Genomic DNA, 17,447 nt, shown 5'->3' with positions numbered 1-17,447 from the left:
AATCTTAAAAAAAAAAAAGAAAATATAAAGCAGATGCAAATGGAAATTTAAAAACTGATAAATACAATTACCAAAATAGACTGGCGCTTTACAACAGAATGGAGAGGTCAGAAGAATGAATTAGTGAACTTGAAGATAGAACAATAGAAGCTCCCCAACCTTGAAAAACAGAGGAATTGACTGAATAAAAGGTATAATTGAACAGAATTTCAGGGACCCGTGGGACCAGTAACAAAGATGCAACATTGGCGTCCCAGAAGGAGGAAAGAAAGAAGTCAGGGTGGAAAGAGTACTTGAAGAAGTAATGGTAGAAGCATTCAAATTGGAAAGAAGGAAAGAAAATTATCTCTGTTTATAGATAAATGATCTTATATATAGAGAAACCCTAAATACGCCACAAAAAAAACTGTTAAAACTAACAAATTCAACAAAGTATCAGGATATAAAATCAACATACAAAAGTCAGTTGTGTTCTTATATGACAGTGAACAATCCAAAAAGGAAATTAAGGAAACATTTCCAATAGTATCTACAGAATAAAATACTTGGGAATTAACCATGGAGGTGAAAGAGTTATACCCTAAAAACGATAAAACACTGCTGAAAAAAATTAAAGAAGACATAAGTAAATAGAATAACATTCCATGTTTTTGATTCGAAGACTGAATATTGTTAGATGTCAGTACTACGCAAAGCCATCCACAGAATGAGTGCAACCTCTACCAAAATCCCAATGATTTTTTTCTAGAAATAGAAAAGTCTATCCTAAAATTCATGTGAAACCTCAAGGGACCCCAATAGACAAAACAATCTTAAAAAAGAAGAAGAAAGTTGTAAGGCTTCACCACTTCCTGATTTCAAAATTTACTACAAAGCTACAGTAATCAGAAGAATGTGGTACCAGCAAAAAGATGGCCATATAGACCAATGGGATAGAACAGAGAGCCCAAAAATCAACTGTCACATATATGTTCAAGTGATTTTTGACCAGGGTACCACTTAATGGGGAAAGGACAGTCTCTTCAACAAATGATGTTGGGAAAACTGGATATCCACATGCAAAAGAATGAAGTTGGACCCTTACTAACACTGTTTTTAAAAAAGTAACTTAAGATGGAGCAAATACATAAATATAAGAGCTGAAACTATAAAACTCTTAGAAGAAAACACAGAGGAAAAATTTCATGACATTGGATTTAGCAGTTTCTTATATATGACACCAAAGGCACAGGCAACAACAAAAAAATAAACAAGTTGGACTGCTTCAGAGTTTAAAACTTTTGTGTATCAAAGGGCACAATCAACAGTTAAAAGGCAACCCACAGAATAAGACAACATTTTTGCAAATCACATATCTAATAAGGGATTAATATCCAGCATATATAGAGAATTCCTAAAACTCAACAACAAGAAAACAGCCCAATTAAAAGGTAAGCAAAGGGGTGCCTAGGTGGCTCAGTCAGTTGAGCATCCGACTCTTGATTTTGGCTCAGGTTGTGATCTCAGGGTCATGGGATCGAGCCCCTGCATCAGGCTCCATGCTCAGTGCAGGGTCTGCTTGGGATTCTCTCTCCCTCTCCTTCTGCCCCTCCTCCTGCTCACAATACGTACATACATACATAAAATCTTTAAAAAGTGGGCAAGGACTTGATGAGACATTTCTTCAGAGAAGATAGACAAATGGCCAAATAACATGAAAAGATGTTTAACCTCACTATTCATTAGGGAAATGCAAATCAGAAACCACACTTCTCACCCTTTAAGATGGCTGTTATCAAAACAGAACAGAAAACAAGTGTTCGTGTGGATGTAGAGACATTGAAACCCTTGTACATTACCAGTAGGAATGCAAAATTGTGCAACTGCTATGGAAAATAGTATGGTAGTTCTCAAAAAAAAAAAAATTATAGAACACTCCACCCAATAATAGCAGAATACATGCTCTTTTCAGTGCCTACAGATCATATACCAGACCACATGCTGGGCCATAAACAAATCTCAGTGAGGATAAAAGGATTCCAGTCGCCCAGAGTAAATTCTCTGACCAGATAGAATTAAATTAGAAATCAGTAACACAATATTTGGAACAAAGCCAAATCCACACCACCGATTTCTCTCTGAGACTTGGTTTACCCCTAGAATTAATCCAGTCCAGTCTCTTCATTATTAAATTGAGGAAACTGAGGCACAGGGAGGCAACATGACTTCTTCAGGGTCTCTCAGGTGCTCAATACATACTCATTGGATTGATTGATTAGTTAAATATAACAATATGAAGCAGCCCTTTTACTACCAGTGGAAGACACTGAGCTCACCACCTCTGTAACCCCTCAGCGGTCCCCTTGGACTGTGTTGGTCCTTCCCTCCCCTGGACACCCAGCACCTCCCAGCTCCCTTGATCACAGACAACTCTGCTCTAATTCTGTCTCCTTCTTCTACCCAGAGCTCTTCTCCAGGTAAGGCCAAGTCTTACTCGTTAGAGCTGCTTAGACAATATTTAGTGAATGAATGGATCCACGTTTTCACTAAGGAAGTTTTGCCTCCCAGGGTAGGGAGGCAGGGGACGCAGGTCCTTCTGTGGATCCTATGCTGTTATTCAAGACGTAGAGCAGAGCAAAGCCAGCAGGGGCGCTGCTGAGCTCAGGCGTGTCATCAAAGGCTGTGGAATTTTCTGCTGCCCATTGGAAAGAGCTCTTGCTCTGGAACTGCGGGATGTGTTGTAGGTCTGGCTTCTTACATTTCCCGTTTCGGATGCCTCAGACCATGTCTCCCTCCCCCTCCTCCACTCAGCTTTCAACCTGAGATGTGCAGAGTAAGAAAACTTGGATTTTTCCCTCTTGTGCTTATCAGGCATACATTTCTTTTCCCTCTGATTGTATATCCATATTTAAATCATGCTTGGGGAAGCCATTTATTGGATCCCCTCGGGCTCATGGTAGAGAGTATATGAGATCCCTGATAAGCTTAATATATTTGTATTAAAAATTAATAAGCAAGCTATTGTTTGCAATGTTAAATCATGATTTGATTTCACATATTTAAGACCACAGTTTTAAAATTACTTAAAAAAGACTGCAGTCAGTTCTGGGACCCTGTCTTTATTCTGGAATGAACCACGCCCGTCACGTGGCAGACAGGCAGTGCCACCATCTCTCGTGTCACATTTAGTCCATACCCGGTGTAGCAGCCCCCCTGGAGGCTTCAAATGAGTCCTCTGTGGAAGATTATGTGGAGGCTCTTTTTAAATGCTACTATTAAGAAAATCAAATGTAATGGGAAGAGATAAGCTTTTCCCAGTGCAAGCCGGCTCCAAGTTTATATTTCCTTAATCTGTTTTATATGCTCCTGCAGGAAATGAAACCAAAATTGTCCTTTCTGACATGTGCATGTGGCGGGTGGGAGGGGCTGAGCGAAGGGAGACGCAGAGCTAGAGGAAACAATTGCTCTGGTTTGTCAGGGATTTACTGTCACTTTATTTGGAGGGAAAAGCCCTCTTCTTCTTTCCAGTGCGCTGAAGGGTTGCAGCCCCCATGGAGAGCTGTGCCCACAGCCACGGGGTGCTCTCGCCCTGCCTCACTGAGAACTGTTACCCAGCTCACCTGTCTGCCTGGTTGACGCCCAAGACAAGGACCAGATATCCTGCATTAGCAGGTCTGTGTTTCCACTCACCTCCTGTCCCCCCGGAGAGACACATCCTTCGCACACATACAGAAGACGGTCACAGCCAGGCTTTGCACATTACTGAATCCTACTTCTTTCTTTCCTTTCTCTCCCGTTCTCTTCTGCTCCCCCCATCACTCATAAAATGATCATGTCTGCTTGTTAATTGTATCTATATTTAGTTTCACCTTCTAGACGAATGATGTCGATGTTTTTTCAGTTTCTTCAAATTGGTCCTCTGCCCTAGCTCTACCCTCTGGGTCCTCTCTGCTTCTAGCCACCCCCATGGATAAAATCTTCTAATCCTACTGTCTAAAATCTTATACATAATGCTCAGGGGTCGCCCCTTGCTCTCGCCTTTGCTTCCAAGGCTGTGTTCACCACCAAATAAGAGAACACAGAGCACCATCAAGAGCATCTTGACTAGGAAGACCCTGCGATCCCTCTGGGTGTCTCAGAAGCCACGTCTAGGTATAGGGGAGACTCGGGTCCCTCCGCTATAGGAGGCTGCACAGTGCTGTCATGGAGGGAGCCCCGGGTTGAGTCCTGAAGAGGCAGCGCTCACCCTGTGCCCACCTCTCAGGCCGTACCTTGAGGACTTTGGACCCTGTGGTCCTCTGTGGCCCCTCCGTAAGGAAGCAGGCATGAAGGTGTGGGAGTGAGGCCTGGGGACAGCCACACAGCTTCCCCTTTCTGCCTGTGGCTCTGTAATTCCAGAAGGTTCTGTAATTCCAGAAGCCTCCTACAGAGGCTCAGGTTCTTATCCTGCTGTAGGACAAGCACTGAGATTCTGGATCAGCCACAATTAACTTCAGCTCTTGAGGAGCAGACCTGATTTCTAAAGCTGGAAGAAAGTGAAACTTACAACTGGAAGAAAGGCCTAAAGGAAGGTTTAAACACATGCAAATCTACCTTACCTTGTTGGAGTGCTAGGAAGATGAACTTTGTCATTTAGCCTCTGAGTCAAGTGTCCAGAATATCCTTGAGGTGAGGAACCTGGAGAAATATGGCTAGGAGGGCACAAAAAGCTAGTCGGGGCAACCTCCTGAGCAACAGGGCCAGGCCCCAATCCAGCAGAGGGTTTCCATGAGGGACAGGGATGGAGGTGAGCTCTCCCAGGTCAGGCCTGACCTTTTTCTGGACTCCCTGTTAGTGGGGTCCCATGGAGGGTTATTTCCCTTTATGCAAAGACGTTTTTAGGCAGTGCTTCTGGCCCATTCATCTTCCTCTGCCGGATCCCAGAGACATCTGACCCTCTGCTGAGTAGAAGGGAAGAGAACATCCAAGAGAGCTTTCAAGTAGGAGGATTTCCTGTGAAGGACTTGAAGCAGCTCTCTAATCTCGCGGCCATCCTGCTTTCAAGCAGCTCTCCACCTCGGACCTTCATGTGTCCAGACCAACTGAGGACCCAGAGTTGTGCCCCAGGGAGGTGGGGGGAGGGGATGAAACAGGATACATTTGTTCCCACACTTGTTTTTGATCTTCTGTCGGGAGGGATCTCATGGAGCCTGGCTGCCGCCGGCAAAGTGGTAGACAGCGCTGCCCCCCCCCCCCACGATGTGCTTGTGGACACTTGTACACCCACGGGGCCGACCCACTCAAGTTCATGAGAACCTTCAGGGTTTGCCAGCTGGGATGTCACCAGGGGACGGGCCTGCCTGTCTGCAGGTCGCAGCTGGACTCCGTGCATGCTGCTCTCTTCCAGGCTGGAGACCAGAGCCTGAGTAGGCAGGTCTTCCTCTTCCTTTCTCTTCCCTACATCCAGACCCCTCTGCCTGCCTGTTTGCCCTCATTCCAGCCTACAGAGGACTTTTTAAAGAGGCAGGGAAGAGGCCAGGAACACAGGCAAGGAAAACAGTCCTGGGTCTGACCACTTAGCTGCCCTGGGTTTCCTCCCCATAGAATGAAGGGCTCTGAGGATGTGACTATATTGCTCCCCAGCTCCGTAGTCTCTGGCCGCAAAGCTCTTCCTACCCAGGAGTCCCTAGGAATTTAGTTAAAGCAAATATTCCACAAAGGCAAAAAATGTCATAAGTTGGAAGAGCTACATCATGTCATTTTTTGTTAAAAATCAGAAGTGATCTACATTTCCGAGAGTAGCTTAGTGAATGAATGAGGGTCTGTAAACATGATGTAATTAATTGTACACAACCATTAAAGTGGTAGTTATGCTGGCTATAAATTAACATTGAATAAAAGCTGCTCTTGTTTGTCGAGAGCTACCGTATCAGTCATTCTCAGCCCCAAGGGCACTTTTCATGAATCACACATGTGGGGTCTGGGCGTTGGGGTCTCTTTTGAGGCTCCCTGGTTGATAATAATGTGCAGCCAAGGCTAAGAGCCTGCGTGCCAGGAACTTCTCTGGGTGGGTGCTTAATGACCACCAAGTGATGTCTTCACACATCTCCTGAAGGCACCTGCACATTCAGTGCCGTGGCTCGGTCCTCCCTTCCCGCTAGCCCCCTAGTGGGCGGTGCAGGATGATACTGTTTGTTTCTGATTTATTGACTGCAAAAATATCATTGCTCTGTAACAAGCCATCCCAAAACTTAACAGAGTAAAACGACCGCCACTTTATTATGCCCACAGATCCTTTGGGTCAGGAATTCAAACAGATCACAATAGGAATGGCTTGCCTCTTTGCCACAATGTCGGGGGTTTCAGCTGGGAAGACTGGAATCTGGCTTCCTTCTGGCTAGCGGCTGGAGTCATCTGTGCCCTGTTTTTTTGTTTTGTTTTTTTAAGATTTTATTTTTAAGTCATCTCTACGCCCAACATGGGGCTCCCCAAACTCATGATCCTGAGACCAACAGTCGCATGCTCTTCTGACTGAGCTGGCTGGCCAGGGGCCCCTGGATGCTTCTTTACACACAACTCTGGTGTGTAGGCCAGGATGACTTGGAAGATGGACTCAGGGAGGACTGTCCACCAGAGCCCCACACATGGCCTCTCCGTGGGCTTGGGCTTCTCACAGCATGGAGACTCACAGCTCCAGGAGCAAACATGCTGTTGAACAAGGCCTTTTTAAAATAGCGTTGGAAGTCAATATCATTCCTTATATTGTTCTCTTATTATTGAAGTGGTCACAGGCCCACCCAGATTTCAGAAATATTATGGAGGCAGAACTGATAAGACTTAGTGATGGACAACTAAACATGGAGAGTGAAGGAAGCGACTGTCAAAATGCTGATGCTTAATGTCCTAGGACACGAAAAGAATACACAAAAATATACACATCAAAATCAGCACAAAAAGATGAGAAGTAAATGCATCATGCAAAAATGAAATGTTATTTTTTTTTAAAGATTTATTTATATTTTTTATTTGAGAGAGAGAGAATAGAGAGAGAGCGAGTACATGAGAAGGGGGAGGGTCAGAGGGAGAAGCAGACTCCCTGCCGAGCAGGGAGCCCGATGCGGGACTCGATCCCGGGACTCCAGTATCATGACCTGAGCCGAAGGCAGTTGCTTAACCAACTGAGCCACCCAGGCGCCCCATGAAATGTTATTTTAAGTCTGGTGGCAGCATGGTATTTCATCTTTAATATTACTTAATCATTCTTAGTAGCTCTTCTTAAACCTAAGTACCCACTGAACCTCTTCACTGACAACCCCTGAAGATCATCGCTGGAAACCACACCCCAGCGGGATTCCAGTCGTGAGCACACTCTCCAAACATCACATTAAAAATTCACACTGTCCCTTACTGTGTGGCTTGGGGAACCACAGTGCTGCTCTCGCTATGTACTGTGGGGTTCACTGCACTAGGATCATGGGACAAAGATGAGTGGGCAGGGGCCCACCTACTTTGGGATCAAGATGTTGCCAGGTAGACTGAGCACCGCCCCCAGACCCTGAGACCTCCACCCAGCCCATCCCCAGGGTGTTGCCAAAGGCTCTTGGTCTCGTTGCAAGAAAGAATTCAAGGACACACCAAACAGTGGTTGAGTGGTGCAAATAGGTAAGTTTATTAAAGTGAGTGTACACTCGCAAGATGTGAGCTCAGACCAGCTCAAGGGAGAGCTGCTTGCCCTGAGGTTTGGATCTCTATCTTATTGACAGTTGTTAACTCAAGGAGGGACTTTCTTGGGAGCAGTGTTTCTTGACTTTTCTCCATTACTAGGTCAGGGTTTCCAGCCTTCTTTGTCTTGGGCCTGTCTGCTTTGATCCAGCTTCTTGTGGCTCTGTTTTGGACTGTTGCCAGGATAGGTCTCTAACCAACCCCCCCAGCCCCCGTAGCTGCCCATGACTCCCACTTTACGGGCCTCCAGGCATCCTGTTAAAACCTAACTGCCTACTCTAACATAATCCATCTTCTTTCTTTTTCCTTTAGGCTTTTGATATTATGAGAGTGACCCACGGCAGAGAGCACAGCCTGATTGAAGATTTGATCCTACTTTTAGAAGAATGTGATGCCAACATAAGAGCATCCTAAGGGGTGCAGTCAGAGGGAAGGACGGCTTCTACCCTTATTGAATGTCATATAGAGGTCACACACTCTACACTGTGTGAGCCTCCCTACTGGGAATGTGATTCTCTGTTCATGTAGGTAAACAAAGGCAGACATACAGTGTGCAAACCACAAGAATCATTCGTTGTAGAGAAGCACAATTATAAGAAATATAAAAAATTTGGTTGAAAATGCCATCTGGTAATCGTTTGCTTCCTCATTGGTTGACTTCAGTGTTTAAGATCTCAACATTCTCAACATGAAGGATAGAAAGTTCTATTAAAAGCATGGTAGAATAAGTTGTAACTTTCTCCTTGGCTATCTGTGGGGATAATTGAATTAAAAATCAGTGTTTTCACAAGCAAAAGCTTATTGTCTATTTTGTCAAGAAAGCAGAGTTTCAGATGTTTTCTTTACTAGTTGTGGTAAGTGACATGTACATCCCTTATTTACTCCCGAATACATCTCTAATACAAAAAGTGGTGTCCTGAATCCTAGAAAGAAGTCATTTTAGGTGTTACTAGAAAAGCATAGGAAGTCTTAATGGAAAAGAAAAACGTTTTCTCAAACGTCTTGCGGCTCCTCTGCGCGTTTTATACCATTTTGTACATGTCATGCTTTTTCTTTCCTTGGAGTTTTTTTCCCGTAATTCCCTATATCTGTGGCTTGACCGTGTGACGTGCGCACCCTGAAGCTCCATTATCCTGCATCCCAGCTCAAAACAGATATTTTTGTTTCTTCTTCCTCTCTATCTACCCACTTTTCCATCTTTCTGCGTTATTCAAATTCAGAGAAACTTTTCCTCTGGGGGAAGAAAAAGGAGGTGATTTCTTCTATGGCGCCGTGACCCTGTGAGCAGTTTCGTCCCTCCTGCTTAGATGGGCTCAGGCAGTAATTACGGTAATGAGGGAGGCTCCAGTCACCCCCACCTTATTTTACAAGCAAGGAAAGGAGGTACTTAACTGGGGATGGTGTCCTGTTCCCCAGGCCCCGGGATCCGCCCCACCCTCACAGAAGGAGCCCCGTGGCCACGTGGGGCGCAGGCCACTGTCAGAATGACACACGGGTGCCTGCTCAGGCCAGAAGGAACCAGCCTCGCTTGGCGGCAGAGAAGGCTGACCGCCGGAAGCTGGAGTCGATGTGCCAAATGCCTGGTGATCACTTTGATCGTGGAAATGTGCACAGTGTCCGGCACACGGGTGCGTTCTGCAGGCTTTCTGTCGGCTTCTGCTGGCCCAGGCGTGGCTGACCGTGGCCGGGTACACTCATTGCCTGCAGTTGCCAGTGGGTCAGCTGGGGAAAGGAGGGTGACAGGGTCATGCAGCTCACTGGGTTGGCCCAGCCTCGTTCATGTGGCAGCAGGGTTCCAGGAAGAGGAAGTAGGTGAGCGCTTCCCTGTCGGCTGGCATTGCATTTGCTGATATCCCATGGGACAAAGCCAAGCACAAGGCCAGCCCGGAATGGAGGGTAGGTAGAGCCTCCTCGAAGTCATCCTATTGCATGGCATGGGGTTGTGGAGAGGAAGATAGTGTGACCATCAAGGCGATCCACATAGCAGTCCCGTATTGGTGTTCCAGAACATTCAGTGAATTGGATGAAATTCATAGACCTTCTTTCTAGAAAACCATATCCACCCGAACAATTTGCTCTTAGGATCAGGGACCCTTGAACTCCCCGTTGTCCGTCAGTGGACTCCCCAGAGTCCTTCGTCTAATGAGAAATAGACTTGCTACCTTTCAGAATCACTTATGGGAATTACACATTTTAAATTCATTAGGGAAAGAGAAAAGCCGTAACAGGAGGCAGGGGTAGTCACTCACAGGCCAAATGAGCAGGGTTCACCGCTAGAACCCTGTGTTGGCCAATTTTCGGAGTGAGATTTATCAGCCAGTGATGATCCTGGATAAAGCGATTTGCCCTTCTGCCTCCTAGAGAAAGCGTGACAGGCTTTTAAATCCCTCTCCGCTCCCTTCCCGTTGTGTGGGAGAAGGTTCCCTTAGGAGTGAGGGGCTCGGCTTGCATCGGCTTCTAATAGAAAGCAAACGTTCAAGCAATGGTAAACATTTACCCAGCATCTTTACCACAAAATAATTTGGGGCAAGAGGGGAGGGGATGGGGAGCGTGGTGTAAAATCCATGTCACCAACTGCTGACGACTTATGGCCGCCCCATCCGCCATGACTGCGATTTCATTAATCCACAGTCATTGTAGCGGCAGGCTTTTTGCACATCAGTAACTTGACGGCTTTAGTTGCTCCTCTGGGATGAGAACACATTTAAGGTGAAAATGAACACACTGGGCATAATTTATAGCCAGGCCGCATGAATGCCAAGCGTGCAGGGAGGAAGGCTGCCTGGGAAGCCAGATCGCTATGGGGGCTCCGGGCCGGTGCCATCCAGCCAGGCCAGAAAGCTGGGCAGAGAGGGTGGCCGGCACCCCACGAGGCGCCCCCGTCCAGCTTCACTGCAGGATGACAGAGAAGGGCATCCATGGGAGCCCGCCCCGGAGTCAGGTCTTGGGAATTCTCTTCTGGCCCAGTCCGGAGATGATGTCACGCTCAGTCAGAGGAGCCCAAGGGGACGCCCCAGTGAGAAGATTCTGGGCATCATCTTTGGAGCATCATAAAATCCTCTGACAAGCAATCATCGGCAGGGGCTTCAGGAACACACTGGAGCCCTCCTTTTACCTGAGGTCTGTAAGAGATCGGACTGGTGGAGAGGGCCAGCAACACCCGCCCCCCACCCCTCCAGCGTGGGACGTTCCCTTAACCTTTCAAGGTTTGGATGCATCAAAAATCTAAGGTCTCACAATCAACCTAGTCAAAGCCAATTCAGAACAGGGGAGACCAGTTCTCTGCCCAGCATATTCAGCTCCGCACTACCATCATCCTCCCGGCTCTTCAGCACAGAAACTCAGTCACCGACTCTCTCCTCTGACAAGGGAATAAGTTCTGTCTATCCGTCCTCCAAAGTGCTTTTTTTCATTTCGGCCATTTTTATTCTTACCTATTCCCAGGCTCTTTGCAGGCCCCAACACGTCGTTCCTCAGCCCCCTGCAAAGACCTCCTCCATCTCACCCCTCCTTTCTCTGTCCTCCATCAGAGCTGCCAGAGGCACCTTCCAGAAATACCCGTTTCCTCATCTCTTATAACCCCCTCTGCTCAAAAGCTTGCACTGGCTCCCCATTGCCACTAGACTCAGTCAAGTCTTCAGACTGGCATTCGTGGTCCTAGACCACTGATTCATGGCCCAAAACCCCTGAATCTTAAACTTCCTGGTCCCCCCCGCCATGCACCTACCACTCTAGCTGGATCCGTACCTGCCCCTGACCCCCCACCCCGCTTCAGTCTCCTGAATTTGTCCTCTTCTTGGACAGGTCCTTGTTTGTTCATACTGACCTAATCCTCTTTCTTCTCCATCTGTCTCTTACCAATTTGCAAAGACCTAGCCTGAGCCTCCATCCTCCTGTTTCTTTCCTCCTTTTTAATCGAAATACGGTCTAGTCTGTAACCATAATTCTTCTATGTGATGCTCAAGTCCTATCAGCTTTGGCTATTGGGATTTTCTTCAGGTTAAATGTCTTGTGTGTTCCTATCATTTTGGAAACACTTTTTTACTCCAAGGTACAGTGAGATGTTTCAGGCTCACTTTATACTTTTCCACTCTAGACTTGGAACTAGCTATTCTTCAAGGAACCCTGGGCTTTTTAGTAAGGAATGGTATTCAGGAACCCTAATCCCCACACTATGTTTGTTTATTGCTACTGGAGTGATGCTTCTTTCTAGACCTTTTAAAAATCGTGAGTTCACAGTGAACCTATCAATTAAAATCCAACACCCGGGTGGTTCTTCATTTCCCTCCTTCATATTTGTACCTCTCTCATACACACAAAATAGTTTTGAAATTACTACACTACAACCACTACCAACAGCAAACCTACGAAGTAAAATTTTTAAAGTTTTTTCTAAGGTTTTATGCCCTTAGGCAAAAAATTGTATTGTCACACTACGTTTAAAAGTTTAATTATTCTTTTCAGTGTGGATATCATCAATTTGATATCCAATTAGATTTTTTCTATTCAACTTTAAGGATTCCCCCATTACTGCTTTATGTTGGTATGTAAAAATCAATATAAACACATAATATATATTAACATAAATTTTTCAATTACAAATGATGCCATAGAGGTGTATCTTTAGGGTAATTTCCCAGAAGTGGAATCACCAAGTCAAGGGTAAATGCGTATGTAATTTTATTAGGTATTGTCAAATTTACCTTGAGAGGGACTGCATGACAATACCTGCTTCCTCTCAGTCTTGCCACCAAAGTGGGTTTTTCAGCTTTTGCATTTTTTGTTAAGCTGATGCGTATCTCAGTGTACTTTTAATTTTCTTATTGGTGAAGTTCTATGTCTTCAAACATTTAAAAGCTTTTTGTCTAATTTTTTTTTGTGAACTATATTTACAGGTCTTTGTCATTTTTCTATCCAATTTTTTGATCTTTTTTTCCTTATCTTTAGTTGTCTCTATGTTAGGAAAATTTCCCCTTTATCTGTAACATTTAATCTCTCAGTTTGTCACTCGTTTTTTGACTTTGCTTTAATATTTTGCCCTGAGTTCCTTTGAATAGCATTTTCCAAAAACACTCCATAAGAAATCTACTCCAGGATAAACCAGGGTTCTATTGTAAAGTTAGAATAGTACCACCAAACTTCCCAGATGGTCCTTGATTCTTTTTTTATTATTATTTATTTAAATTCAATTAGTCAACATATAGTACATCATTAGTTTCTGAGGTAGTGTTCGATGATTCCTTAGTTGTGTATAACATCACGTGATGTGATGAGCACTGGATGGTCCTTGATTCTTAGCTGTTCCTGAGTTGAGTGGATATTTTGATTGATTGATTGATTGATTTTAAAGATTTTATTTATTTATTTGACAGAGAGACAGTGAGAGAGGGAACACAAGCAGGGGGAGAGGGAGAGGGAGAAGCAGAATTCCCATGGAGCAGGGAGCCCGATGCGGGGCTCCATCCCAGGACCCTGGGATCATGACCTGAGCCGAAGGCAGATGCTTAATGACTGAGCCACCCAGGTGCCCCGAGTGGATACTTTTAAAAAAACATTTTTCTACTGCCCATTCTATGATCTTCCTGTCTTCAGCCAGCACCTGCCTACTCGAGGTTCTTTACCTGGTGGAACGATTCAGTTTACCATTCCTGAGCTGTCTGGATACTTGGTGGTCTTGCCTTTTTGGGGTTGTCTCAATGGTCCATCAAACTAATTTTCATGTTAAAGCAGCCCCTGGTTCAGATGTGGTCCTCCTTCACCCCGCTGTATGATAGCGATTTGATACTGGGATTCAGTCCATCCAACCTGTTTGCCTGTTGATTCAGAGGCATGATGAGCCCCAAATGGCCATAAGGCTGTGTCAGTTTCCACCATGACGGAGCCATTGTTGTATTCCCTGGAGGAATCCTGTCTCCCTTAGAAACCAAGACATATAAACTAGTAGATCTCCAGGTCACAGGGATAGGAAGCAAAAATTCCACAAATGCATTATTAACTGTAATTGTGAGAGAAGATTATTTATAGACCATTTAAAAATAAATGCCAACCTAGCATATTAAAGTAACTGTAGAATAAAGACTGTAAGCGTCTCAATTGTGCTTCCCACAAGTACTTTCTTAGGACCTACTGGATGAATTTAATTATCTAATCTTTTTAAAAATATATTTATTATATTTTTTATTGAAGTATAGTTGATACACAATGTTACATTAGTTTCAGGTGTATAACCTAGTGATTCAACAACTCTATACATATGCTGTGCTCACCACAGGTGTGGCCACCATTTGTCACCATACACTATAACAATACCATCGACTATATTATGCTGTACCTTTCATCCCTGTGACTTATTCATTCCATACCTCGAAGCCTGTACCTCCCCCCCCCCTTCACCATTTTACCCTTCCCCCCATCCACCTCCTCTCTGACAGCTACCCATTTATTTTCTGTATTTATGGGCATTTCTGCTTTTTGTTCATTTGTGTTTTAGATTCCATATATAAGTGAAATCATATGGTATTTTGGGTTTTTTGTTTGAATTATTTCACTTACGATAATAACCTCTAGGTCCATCCATGTTTTTGCAAATAGCAAGATCTCATTCTTCTTCATGGCTGAGTACTATTTTATTACATATATCACATCTTTATCCATTCATCTATCATTGAATACCTAGATTGCTTCCATATCTTGGCTATTGTAAACAATGCTGCAGTAAACATAGGGGTGCCTATATCTTTTCAAATTACTGTGTTCATTTTCTTTTTTTTTTTTTTTTTTTTTTTTATTTTTAAAGATTTTTATTTATATATCTGAGACAGAGAGAATGAGAGAGACAGAGAGCACATGAGAGGGGGGAGGGGCAGAGGGAGAAGCAGACTCCCTGCCGAGCAGGGAGCCCGATGCGGGACTCGATCCTGGGACTCCAGGATCATGACCTGAGCCGAAGGCAGTCGCTTAACCAACTGAGCCACCCAGGCGCCCCTGTGTTCATTTTCTTTGGGTAATTACCCAGTAGGAAAATTGCTGATCATATGATATTTCTATTTTTAATTTTTTGAGGGAATTCTATACTGTTTTCCACAGTGGTTGTACCAATTTACTATCCCATCAGGAATGCACAAGGTTGTACCAATTTACTATCCCATCAGGAATGCACAAGGGTTCCCTCTTACCCATATCCTTGTTGTTATCTTGTTATTTCTTCCCTTTTTGATAATAGCCATTCTGACAGGTTTGAGGCAACATCTCATTGTGGCTTTGACTTGCATTTCCCCAATGATGAGTGATATTGAGTGTCTTTTCATATGTCTATTGGCTATCTGGGTGTCTTCTTTGGAGAAAATGTTGTTTCAAGTCCTCTGCCTATTTTTGATTCGATTCTTTATTTGTTAGGTGTTGAGTTGCATAAATTCTTTATATAGTTTGGATGTTAACTCCTTACCAGATATATCATTTGCAAACATCTCCTATTCATTAGGTCCTTTTTTTGTCTTGCTAATGGTTTCCTTTATTGTGCAAAAGCTTTTTAGTTTGGTATAGTCCCAATAGTTTATTTTTGCTTTTGTTTCCTTTGTCTGAGGAGACCTATAAAAAAAATATTGCCAAGGTTGAAGTCAAAGAGATTAATGCCCATGTTTTCTTCTAGGAGTTTTATGGTTTCAAGTCTCACATTTAGGTCTTCAGTCCGTTTTGAGCTTATTTTGGTGTGTGGTGTGAAAAGGTGGTCCAGTTTCATTCTTTACATGTACTGTCCAGTTTTCCCAGAACCATTTGCTGAAGAGACTCTTTTCCCCATTGAATATTTTTGCCTCCTTTGTGGTATATTAATTGACCATAGAAGCATCATTTCTGGGCTCTCTATTCTGTTCCATTAATCTATGTGTCTGTGTTTGTGCCAGTACCATACTGTTTTGATTACTATAGATTTGTAGTATATCTTGAAATCTGGGAGTATGAGACCGCCAGGTTTGTTGTTCTTTCTCAATATTGCTTTGGCTATTTGGGGTCTTCTGTGGTTTCATACAAATTTTAGAATTATTTGTTCTAGTTCTGTGAAAAACACTATTGGTGTTTTGATAGGGATTTCATTGAATGTGTAGATTGCTTTGGGTAGTATGGAACATTATAATAATATTAATTCCAATCCATGAGCATGGTGTTATCTCTCCATTTGTGTTGTCTTCAACTGCTTTCATCAGTGTTTTTAGTTTTCAGAGTACAGGCCTTTCACTTCCTTGGTTAAGTTTATTACTAAGTAGTCTATGGGGTGCAATTATAAATGGATTTTTTTCTTATTGTCTCTGCTACTTTTTTATTAGTATATAGAAACACAACAAATTTCTGTATATTAATTTTGTAACCTGCAACTTTACTGAATTCATTTATTCTAATAATTTTTTGGTGGAGTCTTTAAGGTTTTCTATGTATAGTATCATGTCATTTGTAAACAGTGACAATTTTACTTCTTTCTTACCATTTTGGATGCTTTTATTTCTTTTTCTTGTCTGATTGCTGTGGCTATGACTTCCAGTACTATGTTGAAAAGAAGTGGTAAGAGTGGATATCCTTGTCTTGTTCCTAATCTTAGAGGAAAAGCTCTCAGTTTTTCACCATTGAATATAATGTTAGCTGCATGTTTATCATATATGATCTTTTTATGTTGAGGTTATTCCCTCTAAACCCACTTTGTTGAGAGTTTTTATCGTAAATGGATGTTGAATTTTGTTAAATGCTTTTTCTGCATCTATTGAGATGATCAACATCAAACATCCCAACATTCACATTATAAAGGCTCCAGAAGGAGAAGAGAGAAAGAAAGGGGCAGAAAACACAATTGAAGAAATAATACTTGAAAACCTCCCGAACTTGGGGAAGGAAGCAGACATCCGGATTCAGGAAACAGAGAGTTCTGAGCAAGATGAACCCAAGGAAGTCCTCATCAAGATATATAATAATTAAAATGTCAAAGATGAAAGATAAAAAGAGAATTTTAAGAGCAGCAAGAGAGAAGCAACTAGTTACAAACATGGGACACCCCATAAGGCTATTCACTGATTTTTCAGCAGAATTTGGCAGGCCAGAAGAGAGTGGCATGATATATTCAAAGTACTCAAAGGAAAAAACCTACAACCAAGAATGCCTGTTAAGTTTATTGTTCAGAGTTAAAGAGAGATAAAGAGTTTCCAAACAACAAAACTTAAAAGTGTTCATCACCACTAAATTAGATAAACCAACTAAAATACTTTTCTTCCTGAAAACAAAAACATTCTCCTTGGAGAAAACCAGAAAAACACTATCACAAAGCAGAAAGTAAAAATTACATTTCCTTCAAATATGCAGAGATCTACCCTATATGCAGTCTGGCATGTTTCCCTCAAGTCTTTTTTTTTTTTTTTTTCTTTTTTATTTGAAGTGTAGATGATGCACAATACTATATTACTTTCAGGTGTACAACATGGTGATTCAACAGTTCTATACATTACACTGTGCTCACCACGGTAAGTGTAGTCACCATCTGTCAGTATATGATGTTATTACATTATTTTTCCCCATGGAGTTTTTAAAAATTTTTTCTTTAAATTCAATTTAGTTAACATACAGTTTATTTTAGTTTCAGAGGTAGAGTTCAGTGATTTGTCAGTTGCATATAACACCCAGTGCTCATTACATCAAGTGCCCTCCTTAATGCCCATCACCCAAATATTCCCTCCCCTCCAGCAACCCTCAGTTTGTTCCCTATATGTAAGAGTCTCTTATGGTTTGCC

The 17,447-nt window shown here is 43.1% G+C and overlaps 1 protein-coding gene across 2 annotated transcripts in view; it reads left to right on the top strand.

Annotated features, from left to right (window-relative positions):
* The window catches only part of SMYD3 (SET and MYND domain containing 3), a 713,184-nt gene extending 704,731 nt beyond the window's left edge, over window positions 1-8,453 (top strand). For both annotated transcript variants that reach the window (XM_044915966.1, XM_044915965.1), the window contains one exon: window positions 7,993-8,453. In XM_044915966.1, coding sequence (XP_044771901.1) covers window positions 7,993-8,094 — 102 coding nt within the window. In that variant the 3' untranslated portion in view covers window positions 8,095-8,453. The remainder of the gene's footprint in view (window positions 1-7,992) is intronic.
* Window positions 8,454-17,447: the final 8,994 nt, after the last annotated feature.

The sequence above is a fragment of the Neomonachus schauinslandi genome, chromosome 6 (assembly GCF_002201575.2).
Source record: "Neomonachus schauinslandi chromosome 6, ASM220157v2, whole genome shotgun sequence".
NCBI lineage: Eukaryota > Metazoa > Chordata > Mammalia > Carnivora > Phocidae > Neomonachus > Neomonachus schauinslandi.
This window is presented reverse-complemented; position numbering and strand designations above follow the sequence as displayed.